This window comes from Phaethon aethereus (assembly GCF_964289735.1).
Source record: "Phaethon aethereus genome assembly, chromosome: 8".
NCBI lineage: Eukaryota > Metazoa > Chordata > Aves > Phaethontiformes > Phaethontidae > Phaethon > Phaethon aethereus.
This window is the reverse complement of record NC_138584.1, coordinates 19,034,679-19,049,310: the sequence shown is the minus strand read 5'-3', so window position 1 is coordinate 19,049,310 and position 14,632 is coordinate 19,034,679. Positions and strand designations below refer to the sequence as shown.

The window sequence follows — 14,632 nt, the reverse complement described above, 5'->3', positions numbered from 1 at the left end:
ATTTGTCATCCCAAGCACTAAACTCTATTAAGACCAGAAGCTCATTTGCAAAATTATTTCTGCCTCCAAAAATGTTGGTTTTCAGCACGTATACATACACCTCAGCTATAAACACACAAGTGTAGGGATCAAAGGAGCTATCTGCTCCATAGAAGACCCTAATTCCTTGCAGTCAAATGGAGCTGCAGCAGATGATGTAAAGTCTCAAGCAGTTCTAGGGATCAAAGTCTAACTCAAACAAAAAAATGTGAATATTGGCACACTCCCTGTAAAAGTCCTGTTCCAAATTGTCATATTGTGAAACTAAAAACTATACACAGGAAGAATTAGCTTAGAAATTGTATATAATAAAGAAAGAAAAGCCAGTTTCCATGCTTTGCCTTCTTGTCTTTACTTTTAATACAAGTTATGTAGAGCACATGGGCACATAATCAATGCTCTTTTAAACAGCTGGAACTGTGCAAGAGAGTCCCACACATAAATGAGGGAGGGCAGGCCACCCAAATGGAGTTCACAGGCAAAACAACTATTGATTTCATGCTGGTCAAAATCTAAATATGCCATCAATTTTTATTCCCCGCCCCCCCCGCCCCCCCCCGAAATAGCTCTCATTATGTTTATATTTCAGCTATGCATAAGTGGCAAAGGCTTTGGCCTAGTGATTGAAAATAACTTCTATATTTCATAAAAAATTATTGACACTCAGTCTTTCTGTGTGAGTGCAACTCAGCAACATGGCAAACACAGCTTTGACCATGCAAGCTTTTATGCTCATGAATTCTAGGGAGAGCTAAACTGCTGACTAAGTTTTAGTCAAAATAGCCAGTAACAGTATCTTTTTAGAAGTGATATATAGTAGGCTTTTTAAAAAAACCTCAGATACATTTGTACAATTATCGAAGTTCTCGAGATAAAATTCCAAAGATGGTCATGTAAGAAAGAAAAGCAATCTACAATTCAAACGAAATTCTCAAGAGTGCAACCTCTGGTCTCATAAGTGGTTCAGTTGGCTCAAATATGTCAACTGACAAGAACACAATGAGTCATGTTTGCATGACGAAGGCTGGAAGCCACAGGGGTTCCTTGACCAAGCTTGTGTATCTTCACCATAGCAATGCCATAACAATCCCAATCAGGCAGCAAGAGACTTCTTGTAGGAATATTTTTTGTTATTAACATACCATTAAAAAGATAATAATAATGGAACTCAACAGTCATACTTCAAATAAAAAGTTAGATGACCATCAGTGTAAACTAAGAAACTTATTAAGAATGTTTCAGATCTCCAGATATCAAAAAAAAACCACTGGAGACAATCATGGCTTTCTTAATTCAACTGTAAACATGCTATTTTCTCCCACATGTTATGAACTATGAACCTGGCTGGGTAGCCAGCCTTGATTGAGCCAACATCAAGAATCAAACCCAGGTCCTCTATCAGTAAACACAGGAATTACTTAAAATAAGGGAGTAAGACTACACAGTATGAAAGTATCAGTCTTTCCCACCGCCTGTAGAACTCATTCACGTCACAGAGCTTCTCTGGCACAACTCTATTTATGCAACTACAGCTTGCAACTCCATAATGAGCATCACAACCTTATTCTGAAAACATTCACACTTTTGTGAATGTGATACTGTATACAAGATAAAGTAATTCTGCTTAGGAATTAATTCTGCTTTGAATTTGGAAGTCATATACAGGAATGAATGAGGGCTGGGGATGTTAAAATGTCTGATAGTATTGCACTTTTTCAAAAGTAACATTGGCTTTAGAAGTATAAACTAGCAAACTTGGTTATTTCAAACAAAAAAAGCCAGACACATCAGATCAGAAATAAGCACACAAATCCCAACCAAGTATAGAAGTACACCATACCAGCAACATGACCACAGTTTTGTAGAGTGATTATAATTAAAAACATAGCTAACTACAACAAGATCTGTTTAAATCCCTGGATTCTTATATTTGTTTTTATTATTTCAAACATGCAAGACAAATATTCTAATGAAGCCATATCAAAGTAAGTAATAAAAGTATACTTACTCTAAGTCCTGGAAATCCAGGAGGACCAACACCACCAACAATTCCCTTCAAAGAAAATGAATTTTAGATTATCTCAATGTTATCACTTTAAAGAATTCCCAGTGATAAACAAAAGTGATCTGCAAAGCAAGTCAATTGGGATTTTCGTAGAGAGTTCCTGAAGAACGACAGCTTATCACTGTATAGGGCAACATGCTTATTAAAATCCCTGATTGCGGAATTAGATCTCAAAATATTTGCATCATGAAATCATTTCTGCAAGGAATATGAGATGTGTTACCATGATATTTAAAGTGGGAAGAAGAAAAAAGAATTTTTTTTGAGTGGAAAAAACCTACCACAAGAATTTATTATTAAGATTCCTTTGACAGAGAAATAGAACACCATCTCAGTTCATAGAAAGACCTTTGCAAATTAAAGGCTACACTCTCTTTATGAAAATTTTTTTTCTTGATACAAACTACAGTATTTATACAGTACTTTATGTAGAAGTAACAAATTCAATGGTACTCTACTACTGCCTCTGCTGCACTCATGTTTAACTCAGCAGAGGCTAAAAACCTGAACACCACGAAAAACAGATGCCAAGTCTTTTTGCCCTGTTGTGAAAGGGGTATTGCAGCCCTCTAGGTCAGCATGCTTTGTGCAGGCTGTCCTAACACCTGATACCTGCTACTCAGTGGAAATCACACACAGGGTTCACTGCAGCCCATCGGCACCCACAGTGATGGGGAATTTTTATACAAGCAAATCTGAGTCCTTTCTGAAGGTGCCCAAAAGGGCATGGCTGCTGGGCATGGCACAGAGGACACCTTCTCTTCCCTCCTCTGGTGCCTATGCACCTTCTGCAACCTGCTCCAAACTAACCACAGGGGAAGCTGAATGCTTTAGCAACATCCTCCAAGGCAGACTGACATCCTCAGAGAATTGAGACGGTGTTGTGGAAATGAAGGATGGCATTACTCTGTTAAGCAGAAGAAATTAGGCATGGAGACAAATGTCATTAGTGTCAAGTCAGCCCATGGGAAGAAATGTCATCCCTTCAAGTTCCTGCCACCACAGGCCTCCCAGGCAGCCCCGCTCTCCACTGCCAGCTCACAAACTGGCTCTGTAAATATCCCATTAGCATTGCAGCCCCCTGCAGCTGCAGCTCTGGCCCCTTGCCTGAACAAGCCCTGCAGGGTGATTTTTGGGGAGGAGGGGAGAGGGGTTGCTGCCTGTCTGAGAAGGCAGTAAGATCAGCAGCTGTCTTGGCAGATTAGAATGAACTTGTTCGCAGATGCTCGTGTTGAAACAGACTTCTTCGTAAAGTGCAAGTCTCTAATTTCAGATCCAGGCTTTCTGAGCTTGTTTCTGTTAAAGCAGTGCTGTTCTGCAGATCTTGTGGAAAGAGCATATCTGCTTTATCAAGAAAAGAGGGAGATTTGGGAGTACCAGGAGAGGAAGGAAGAACTCGCCTTTTTATATCATTTGCAAAGCAGCTGGTGACACTCATAACCCCTCAGAGGGCTTTCAAGATGAAAAGCACCATACTGACATCACCTGACATTCCCACAAGGGAACTTTGCCTCAGGGACCAGAAATGCAAAAATCTTTTTTCTCCTATGTTCCACAATGTGGACACCAAACATCAGTAACCCACCAGCAAAATTCAGGTAAGCTTTTCTAAAATAAGTTTCTAAGATGGGTGTCAGGAAAGGGCAGGCCTGCAAAAAGGAGACCATCTCTGCCCAGTTGCTGACCGTGGTCCATATCAGAACAACTTTTAGACACAAACTGATAGCAGTATCCAAAGGAGCATCCAACAATAAAAGCAGATTCAAATCAGCTCTCTTTTGCCTAGCACTTACAGCTGTTCATTTGTCTGGCCCAAAGCCCTTTCACTGGTTTCTCATATCAAAGGAAACCTGAGTTTGGAGTCTGCAGCCAGAGTTTCCCTACAAATACAGCAAGATACCAAAGCTCCTTTGAGGGCAGCCAGTGAAGTGATGTGACCATACCACAAAAGCACGTTAGCCTGCACACACTGCCAAGGACAAAGCTGTTATCATACTGATTATAATGCACTAAATGACATACTAGCATAATTGTATTCAGTAACACTTCAAAGGATGAAATCAACTATCAAATGCATAAGCATATGAAAGCTAGGGTTTTGACATGCATGCAGAATCCCGTTTTGTTAAGGTGATCTTAGAATAATGGTTTAAATAAACAACACAAAGTCATACCCAGTGCAAGAATTTTTGAAGATAAAAAACATTCATCACTAATGCAATAATGACAGCAAGACATCTGATTCTCAAGGTAGTCAGCAAATGCAGCAGTGGAAACTGTGTTCTCTCAGCATCTTTCTCATTCTTTTATCTCTTTTTTATACCACTGCTTATTACATTACTATCCTAGCAATTTTATCCAAAATTTTCCTGTGGACTTCAAGACATTGCTTTTGAGGCAAAAGTCTCCTTTCCATTTGTGAGGGGAGTTAATATTGAGTGTTACAAATTTTACCGTGTTAATCAACACACGATTTGATACTTACAGGATTCCCATCTGGACCAGGAGGGCCTCTATTTCCAAAGTCACCTGGAAAACCCTAAAGCAGAAGAGAGAATGCTCATCCATTATTATCCAAGACACAAAGGGTGGTCTGAACACTGAATTCCTATAGGTATTAGAAATTAGGACATCAGCAAGTAGATTCAGGGAGAGAGATGGAGAAATGGGAGAAGCAGAAAGTTTCAGCTGCACAGTTCAAATGAATGGCATAGAATAGTGGTATTTGTCTCCTAAAATGATAACCAAAAAGGATATAACTATACACAATATAAACATAGGGCAAAAATCAGATTACTGAATGCTTTAAGAGCAATATTAAACAAGTATTACTCAAATTGTTTGCTTGGAGTCTCTTTTCCTATTTAGTATTCTTACTTAAAATAGTTTTTCCTGTTACTTACAGCATTCACTAAAATATCAGTGTTTTTTTCTTTCCTTACTCTTCCCCAAATATTAATGGCTGCAGTCTCAGTGTGACACACATTCATCAGAAATCAAATTTTTCATGTTTCTGGCAAAACACTGTCCTTACCAATGTGCACACTTGCCTTAGTCTTCATCTAGAGACTGAAACAATAACTCAAACAAGACATGGAAAAGCCATATTGATTTTCTCAGAGTTTTGACTTCAGAGACTAGATTATCAGGACAGGAAAGAAATCTGACTGGCCAAGTCAAGCATCGAAGTTTGAAACAGAATTTCCATTTCTTGCTTGAGAAGCACAATGAAATAGAAATCCACCACCTTACTGGCTCTAAACTTTCTTGCTTCCTTTCAGGGTTTTGCAGATTGTTTTACTTCTTCCTGATGTTGTGCACTGTAGAAGCACATGAATTACTGGGGAAAAGTGGTTTTGTTTTATTAATTAATTTTTATCAGTGTACTATTGCCAGGAAAATCTCACTATTTCTCTGGAAAAGCCACATGAAGCTAAGAGCAAACTCATGCTATTAGTTTGAAGCAGAACCATGTAATATTTCCATGATTTCTACCACTGTATAAAGCTAGGGGAAAGGATGGAGCATAGATCTCCAGAGAAGTCAACCTCCTTTTTAACTACATTGTAAGGTCCATAGAAAAGCCTATCACAAAATTTGCAAAATAACAAGCTGGAAAGGGATTCTGCCTGGAAAGCATCCAAGCTAAGGCACTCACAGGAAAGAGACTTTTCCTGGAACTGAAAAACCTTGCACAGTGTTAGAGTACTAAGATAAATGAGATCTGCATTGACCTCAAGAAATAAGCTGCAAAGCACCAGAGCATTACTAGTCCATTTCCATGGAGAAAAGGAGCTAATTCTACCCTTACAATTTTTACATTAAATACTCTTCTTTGTTTTTTCAATGTTTCAATGTCTTTTTATACCTCCCTGTGTATCAGGAACAGTATTTTGAGGCATTAACCTTTCACCTCTGTAAGACTGCATTCAAACCTGCTGCAGGTCAAAGGTACAATTAATTTGGCCTTTTTAATCTACCTTGTTCGGGGGACACCCACATAACTGTCTGACTTAATATAGCAGTATCTTTCCTTAATGGAATGGGGATTATGCATCATCATACAATATTATATGAACAACAGTCAGGAAGACAATATAAAACTGCGGCAAGGAGGTAGAAAAATCTTATCATAAACCAAAGTAGTTTAAGCACTGATTAAGCCGTATTTGGCTTTAGTAATCACTTAAACAGATTTCTATAAAAATTAAGGCAACTTTTTATGTGTATATGTGTGCATATACACTGCTAAAACAATATGTTTAAATAACTTAATAGGTTTTTAATTCCCATCATCATGCATGATACTGTGAATTAATCTGAGACATGCTTAACATTCTCTGTACCATCTTTCTGGGTTGATTTTGGTTGGAGTTTTTTCTGCATTCTCCTGCAACTTCAGGAAAGCAAAAGATAGGAATGCCTCTCACAACAATGACATTTTTATTCAGGATCTGATAATGGAGCTCACAAATAAGAATCTATGGCCATAACTGTAAGATCTAACAGTACAGGTCTTTACAGAATTACTGTCTTATCATTTAAACAGTAGAGGTTCATAGGTTAATGGTCAATAAAGCAGATTTCATTGATTCTCAATCTGTACATCATTGGCCAAATTTTTGCACAAACATGAAAATGTATTGTAAAATTCCATATTTCAAGAAAATTCCATATTTCAAGCATACAACAGAAGGATATTGAATAGATATGCTTTTACTATGAAGTATTTTCTTTAAAAGCATATTGTATGTAAGACTAATCTAAAATTCAAACAAATCCTCGCTCTATAATCTTCACAATAAAGATTTTTGATAACTGAATACTTTGTTCCATTTCAAATATGTAAGAGATGATACAAATATTGAATAACTATTTAATAAACCTGCTGAGTAGCAGCATTTTGAATTGTAAGTGTACAACCTCTTGTATGATCCACTTTTATTATACTTTAATACTATTTTCCAAAAATGATATCGTATTTGGGATCTGTTTTTTTTCAGAAGGATCTCTGTCAGACAGGGTTTTTTTTCCCCTAAGAATTATTATTGTCAGAAGTTCTGTCCAAAGAAATAAATTGCATCCTAGAACACAAGGTGAGGAGCCTGACTTCAGATACTATGCTATTCCGATGACAAATTTCCTTAGGGACAGTGCCCTGCCCCAAAGCACCAGAGTTGTTAACTCTGGGGCACTGTGTCGAAAGACAGTGCCATCACAGCTATGATTGTCTGGGGTTAAAATAACACACATTCTCTAACCCTGTGATCCAGCAAAGTACTTCAAGCCAGGTTCCCATGTGATTGCTCTCCTGGTTTGGTCCCTGTATGAGCAGCCTTTAGTCAAATAAGTACTTCATAGATCATAGAAGAATTTGGACTGAACCTTGGCATTGAGGAAGTGACAACATTACAGAGGAATCAGTACTGAATGAAGGTAATGAAGGACATTGTGCAGAGGTGGTTTTGGTGCTCCGCCACCTATATGAAATCTTTCTGAATTGATTTATATAAATAAAAGTCCTGATCAGATCATAGCCTGGCACTGATAGAAGTTGTGTTCACAGAATCACTAAGGTTGGAAAGGACCTTCAAGATCATCAAGTCCAACCGTTAACCCAACGCCACCATGTCCCCTAAACCATGTCCTGAAGTGCCACATCCACACATTTTTTGAATACTTCCAGAGATGGTGACTCCACCACCTCCCTGCGCAGCCTGTTCCAATGCCTGACCACCCTCTCAGTGAAGAAATTTTTCCTAATATCCAATCTCAACCTCCCCTGGCACAACTTAAGGCCATTCCCTCTCATCCTGTCACTAGTTAGTTGGGAGAAGAGACCCACACCCATGTCGCCACAACCTCCTTTCAGGTAGTTGTAGAGAGCGATAAGATCTCCCCTCAGCCTCCTCCTCTCCAGACTGAACAACCCCAGTTCCCTCAGTCGCTCCTCATAAGACTTGTGCTCATATGACTTGTGCTCCAGACCCCTCACCAGCTTCGTTGCCCTTCTCAGGACACGCTCAAGCACCTCAGCAACCTTCTTGTAGTGAGGGGCCCAGTGTTCTTATTGTAAATGAAAAATAACTGCTTACCACAGCATGCACAGCACCAGCTGTTACGGATTGAAACAAACTAATACACTGGCAATCAGAAGCCTCAGTGAAACCTGCCACTAAGAATGAGATTATAATGCAAAATATATTTTCAGAGTACCCTGCTGTCACCTCCTCTTCCTTTTCCACAGTGAACACAAGCCTTTGCTTTCCATCCAGGTCCTCCTCCTCCTCAAATGCTTCATGTCACTCACTAGCAAAACACACTGCCGACTACTACAATGTACTGATGGCACGGACCCCTTCTTGCCCAACACTCAGATGCACGAAGTAACATTTGATTCAAATTATAAGCAAACTACAATACCGTCGACAAGCACAGGAGCACCCTTGTCCTGCTAGCTGAATAATTAAAAACCAGATTCTTAGATTTTATACCTTAACATTTTGATAGCAGCTTCAGGAAGAGGAGTCTACCAGCTTCATGAAACTTTTCTCTGCATGCCTTTCTTTACATCCAAAGGAACTCTACTGAAGGCTAGTGCCTTTTTTGGCTGGTGTTAGATCACGCACAAAACAAAACATAATTAAACAGAATCTTCCACAACTTTCACTGCATACATCAAGGGCCAAATGATGGTAATCACCCTACTACTGCTGAACAAGCTTGTTCAACATGATAGAACAAAGTCATCTGAACTGCTGAGCGCAACTGAGTGCACAACTGGAGAATGCTATCACAGTTTCCAATCTCAAACCACAAGCAAGTCAAAATTGGAAACTCCTGGGTAGCTTCGAAGACCTAAAATAATAAGGTTGCAGCAGAAAACAAAAGACTTGGCATTGAAGATGTACCACAGGAAATATGTAAACCTTGGTAATGTATACTTGGCAGATTTGTGTTTATTCTCAGCTGTAGAAATATAGTTTAAGCAGAGGACAGCTTTAATTTACCATAGTCCAGAAATATTCAAACCAACACCATAATCAGACTTAGGAAACTTACTTCATATCTGCACCTTGTGCTAACACTAATTTGACAGAATGTACTTATGTGTTTCTGCCGTCTTTCAACCCTCAGGTAAGTGATATCAGTAACCAGCCACAAGGCTCATCATGTTAAGCCTTCCTTACTTCAGAACATCTAGTAGTTATAACCTGAACAGAATTTGCAGTACTGCAAAGTACTAACTGGAAACAATAGAAAGTCACCTATGGAAAAAATAAACCTGACATTTTTCAGGTGGTTAGAGTTACAGAGTGCATTACAGGTGTATTTACATTGGCAGCAGCAATTGTAACAACTGTTGGAAGCTTTACCTGTCTCCCTTTAGGACCTCTTTTTCCACGGAAGCCTGGGATGCCCTGAGAAAGAAATAAGCCATCATAAGTAGGTTTTCTTTTCTTCAATAGCTTAAATTCAAGTAATTAAACCTGCATTTGATTGGAAAAGACAGTGTGAAAAGAAGCACCATTAAAAAAAAAAAAAAAAAAGGAGTTGAGCAAAGAATCATAGAGACAATACCTTATAATAGGGAGACAGAAACACAAACTTTGCTTGTCTTTACTGTGGCCACATCAGAACCACTATGAAGAAGGGCCATATCCGGCTTCCATCAAAGTACATGGCCAGACACTCTTTGTGCTCAAGAGAAGCAAGGAAAAGCTCAGACACAGAGTGACAGAGATTAAGATTTCCATGGCTGGTTCCATTGCAAACATCATCTGACAACTAACAAATATTAATTATTGACTGAACAAAATTGCTTCAATTAAAAATATTAATTTTGGACTTGGTGGTTATAAAAAAAATACCCCTAGTCTTTATAGCTGTAAATTAAATTCAGATAATAATTTGCAGCTCCTCCCCATTTAACTTTAGCACCAGGGCATTTAATTGATTAGGCTTAGATATAACCTATTTAATTTCTCCGCATCAGTTTTGCTTTTAAGACTTAAATGAATGGTTATACCTTGTAAATTTTTTCCCCTTTGTAACATATATTGCATTACCACTCAAACATCAATATTTCATTAATGTTGCATTAAACCTACCCTTTCTCCTTCAGGTCCTGGTTGTCCTGCCACACCTGGAGGTCCAATGAAACCCTAAACACATAAGAACAATTCTTGATTACAAGGCTGTTTCCCACCAAAATTGCTTGTCCCTCAGTACTGGCCAGTTGTGGGCTCAAGATACAGGGATTAAATGCAGGCTCATTTGAAATTGCCAGTGAAGCTCAATCAACTTAAATGTGTCTAGGATTTACTCTCCAACCAACAGCAAAAACAATTTCCTATTATAAGTGTACAGAGTCAATTAATACAGAAGTACTAAGAAAGTGTTCCAATAAGACAAAGTTGCATCAGAGATCTTATTTATTAGAATAGATTAAATATGAAAATGCTGAAGTTAACCTTATTCATGAAATACATGAAAAAACATTGTTCTCATCTTTAATAACAGTATGATCACTGCTATATGCAAGAGTCCTACAAAGTTTACATTGTCATAAGCAGAATGTTTTTCTTAAAGTTAGGTCATAATGCATTTCTCTCCCACCTTCCCCTCAGAAAGTCAGAAAAAGATCCTCTCATATAATCAGTTGTATGGACGCAGAAACATGCTGTTGACTCAGCAGAAATGACAGTATGATTTACAAAAATAGTAATATAGATGGATTCTGTACTACCAGATTCAAACTGAGACTGGAACAAAAACATTATTAGCTACTAAAAAAGAATCCCTTGCTTTCATCTCTCTCTCCAGTCCTCAGATTGTAATGATTTGGGGTTTTTGGGTTGCCCTTTTTTTTTTTTTGTTATGAAAGATAGTGCCCATCTTGTCATCCAGTCCTAATGAAAGTAAGGAAAACAAAGGCACTGCTTTTTTCTAGTTTCTTAAAACAACCGAGAAGCAGACCATAGTTTGATTGCAGGAATGTTCTAAACTTAGAGTTCTAAAGGTACTTTGTATGATGTTGCTATACTCCTCCATGGCACAGCAGTATGTCTCAACAGGGCTGTGTCATCATTTTAGTGGAAGTTGCTTGTAGAATCCATATACAGGACTTAGCCTTAAGACACGACAGGTGTTTTTCTCTAAAATTACTCATACATTGGCCACTTTTAGCTTTGCGTAAACAGAGAAGTAGTAACTTTTCAGGAAATTACTGGGATCACTTAATGTCGTGTTGGTTGAGAGGAGAATGAGACAAAATGCATTGAGAATCTGAGCAAAAATAAACTGAAGAAATGTAAAAGATACAATCCCTGAGGGTGCAATATCTGTTGGCACTTGATCCTGACAAGCTAATTTTTTCCATCACTGTAACGAAAACTAACATAAAAAAACCCCAGACGTATGTTTAAGAAGCTGCTGCAGTTAAAGGTTTTTAGTAACTACATTAAAAAAAAACAGGACAAAAGCAAATCTAGCAGTACAATCAGATTTTTTTACTAGATACTTGATAACACAGCACACTGCTCAGCAACCTGTACAGCATGAGCTGACGGCCTGAAATCACCTAGCAAAAGGTTCCCTCAAATCTGAGGTGCAACCAGCAACATGCAAGTTTCTGGAAAGTTTTCATGTCTATTGCCTGATGGTGAGAGTCTGAAAAAAACCACTTACACAAGCATGTATAGGCATGCACATGTGCCTATTAAAAAAAACCAACAAAGAAACACAGAAAAAAGCCAACCTATTTTACCTCCAAGAATAATCACAAGCAAACCTTGAATCAGAAGAGCATTACAAGCCTTCAGTCCCTAGGATATACATAACTACAACCGAACCACTTCAAAACCTCAAGACCACTTTTATGGTTTTACGTGACAAGACTGTTTCCCTTTATCAACTGCTGTAGCTGTTACAGATTGCAAATGCCAGATTTGTCTCCCTTCTTGACAGCTTCCATTATGGAAATAATGCTTCAGGCAGGAAATGTCTGCTCCTCTGCACTCCCAGCTCTCACACACCCACATTCAGTACTGCTTTCCTTCTCTTGCCTGCATGCATTCCAAGCGAGAGGAAGGGCAACAATGTAAGACTGCTCTATGCTGCTCAGCACAGGAAAAAAAAAATTAAATCCTTTCACATATTTTGAAAGAAACACTATGTTTTTTCTTTTGCAGGTTCTGTAAAGACAGAGTGGTTCAGCGGGCATACAATTGTCAGAGCTGAATGAAACTCCTCATCCCCTTTCTTATGTATGGGTAAAAATAGACATGCATGCCAAAATGTTTAAAATTTTTACTTACTCTTACACCTTTAGGACCTGTGTTACCTTCTGGTCCAGCTAAGCCCTATTACAAAAAGACATGAGTTGTACTTCATTTTAAACAACCAGATATGCTCCATCTAAAAGATTGTAGCCATATTTGTTAACTGCAAATTGGCAATACATTCTTAAAATGACCGGGATTGAAGAGGGTGTCATCAAGCAAGTCCCCTGGGACCATGTTCAGAAAGGTCTTCCATTAATTCATGACTGAAATGTCCTTTACATTAAAATTAGTTCTTCTGAGAGAAAATTTTTTTCCAGACCCAGTGATCTGGCATTACAGTGACAAAATTTCACAGGATTTTTCATAAGCTTTTATATTTGGACAGATTTCCAATTATTTTCAACCTAATGTCAGAACAACGTATGTAGTCCAAATGCTCTAAACATTTTATGTGATTCAACACAAACATGTTATCATCCATTACTCTATAAAACACTGTAATGGAATTTTAAAATATAGAGCCGTTATAAACCTAATTCAATAAAATGCTGAAGTAGTGGTCAAATTCACCCTTTAAGCAGACACAAAAACACAAAGTCAGTTGTTGAATTTGGCTCATATACCTTTATATGGGGAAAATAATGAATATGTCTACTTCATGTCTTATTTGTGTTACTGGACTGAGATATCTGTTAGCTTATATGTAAATTGAAAACAATAAAATCAATATTTAGATAAGTGCTTGTGTTTTATAAAAAGCTGCTTTCCAGCTTTATTGGTGGTTGTTCTTAAATATCTGAAGGGGGGGATCCTTTAATGTTCTGTTTCCCTAAACGGCTGAAGAAATAGTTTCAGCAGTGAAGTAAACACATTGGTGAAAATCAGGAGGAACTACATCCTACAACAGACAGTTTCGTATTGCTTCTGGAAGATAAAACACATAGAACCACAAGACGTTTATAAAGGAGCATAAAGTGTTTAGAAATTCAGTACATCGGTAGTGCCATTTACGTACTTGAGAAAGGTACACCATTACTGCATCTAACCCATCCAAGTTTAAAGCCACATGACTCAACATTACCTAAAGGGCATTACCTGTGAAAGAGGTTTGTTTCAAGGATAAATGATAGGGGGTAAACAAATACATTCATACTATTATTAGTTGCAAGAGTTCCAAAAAGAGTTAGATACGGTACTTTTGAAAAGAACAAACAAGAAAACTGCCAAAACTGCAAAGACATTAGTATAGTTACTGCACCTGCCTGCCAGGGTAACCAACTGCCCCAATGTTGCCAGCCATTCCTGGAATTCCCTAAGTGGAAAAAGAAGGTGGGGGGAAAAAAAAAAAGGAGGGGGGGGAAGAAACAAAAAACAGGCTTAATATCATGTTCTGGAGCTCATTTGTTTTATAATTTCTCTTTTAACACCTAGTCATATGACACATGGAAAAATTTTTTTTTAATCAACCTACACAGCAACACCCTAAAATTTACTCATCATATATAAGTAACTCCACAAATTTCGGTTACATATCCTTTAAAAAGCATTACAAGAAGAGTAATTTAAGATTTTGTGAAATACAACAATGCACCCCTTATTTTATAAATAGCATCTAGATTTTTATTATGGAAAAGTGATTGAGGAGGACTGTAGGAGACAGGTTCTTATAATAAAGTAACTGCACTGGTCTTAGCTGTATTTGAACAAATGTGTTAAATGTTTCATTAAAGAAGAATCCTTGTGACCTTAAAAAGCCAAATTTCTTTGTTTCTTCCAGAATCAGGTCAATATAGCATTGGATTAGTCATGAATGTATACAACTTCTCTCCATCTTCTTCCGCCTAATCAAATCCAAAAGTAATTTTTGTTGTTGTTTTATTACTTAACATCTGCACATCTGACAGTTTATTTTCAGAAAAATGTGTTTTTCTGAAATGGTGCCAAATGCCATGGCCCCATCACCAGGAAGCTCCATCCACCTCTGTTCAGTAAATTTTATTTTAAACAATCCCAGTCTGTAAATTGGACACTCTCCCGGTCTGACCCTTCCACCCACTGTCGTATGTCAGTGTTACCATAGCAATGGATCAGGACTTCCTCTCCAAGCTGTTCACAGCTGATTTATGGTGAAACAGCAGTCTTAGGAAGCAGAACTCAGAAGTGCAGATGCAAAAAGGGGTTGCAGTATTTTTTGTTAAAATGAGCTGCCTTTCAAATGATTCTGTCACGGGCTTTCAACCGG

The 14,632-nt window shown here is 38.0% G+C and overlaps 1 protein-coding gene across 1 annotated transcript in view; it reads right to left on the bottom strand.

Moving 5' to 3' along the window:
- Positions 1–14,632, bottom strand: part of COL24A1 (collagen type XXIV alpha 1 chain) — a gene marked incomplete at its 5' end in the record, with an annotated part of 145,751 nt that overhangs the window by 91,182 nt on the left and 39,937 nt on the right. Inside the window, 6 exons of the mRNA XM_082003176.1 lie at positions 2,048–2,092; positions 4,590–4,643; positions 9,481–9,525; positions 10,216–10,269; positions 12,424–12,468; positions 13,649–13,702. Of these exons, the coding sequence (XP_081859302.1) occupies positions 2,048–2,092; positions 4,590–4,643; positions 9,481–9,525; positions 10,216–10,269; positions 12,424–12,468; positions 13,649–13,702 (297 nt within the window). The remainder of the gene's footprint in view (positions 1–2,047; positions 2,093–4,589; positions 4,644–9,480; positions 9,526–10,215; positions 10,270–12,423; positions 12,469–13,648; positions 13,703–14,632) is intronic.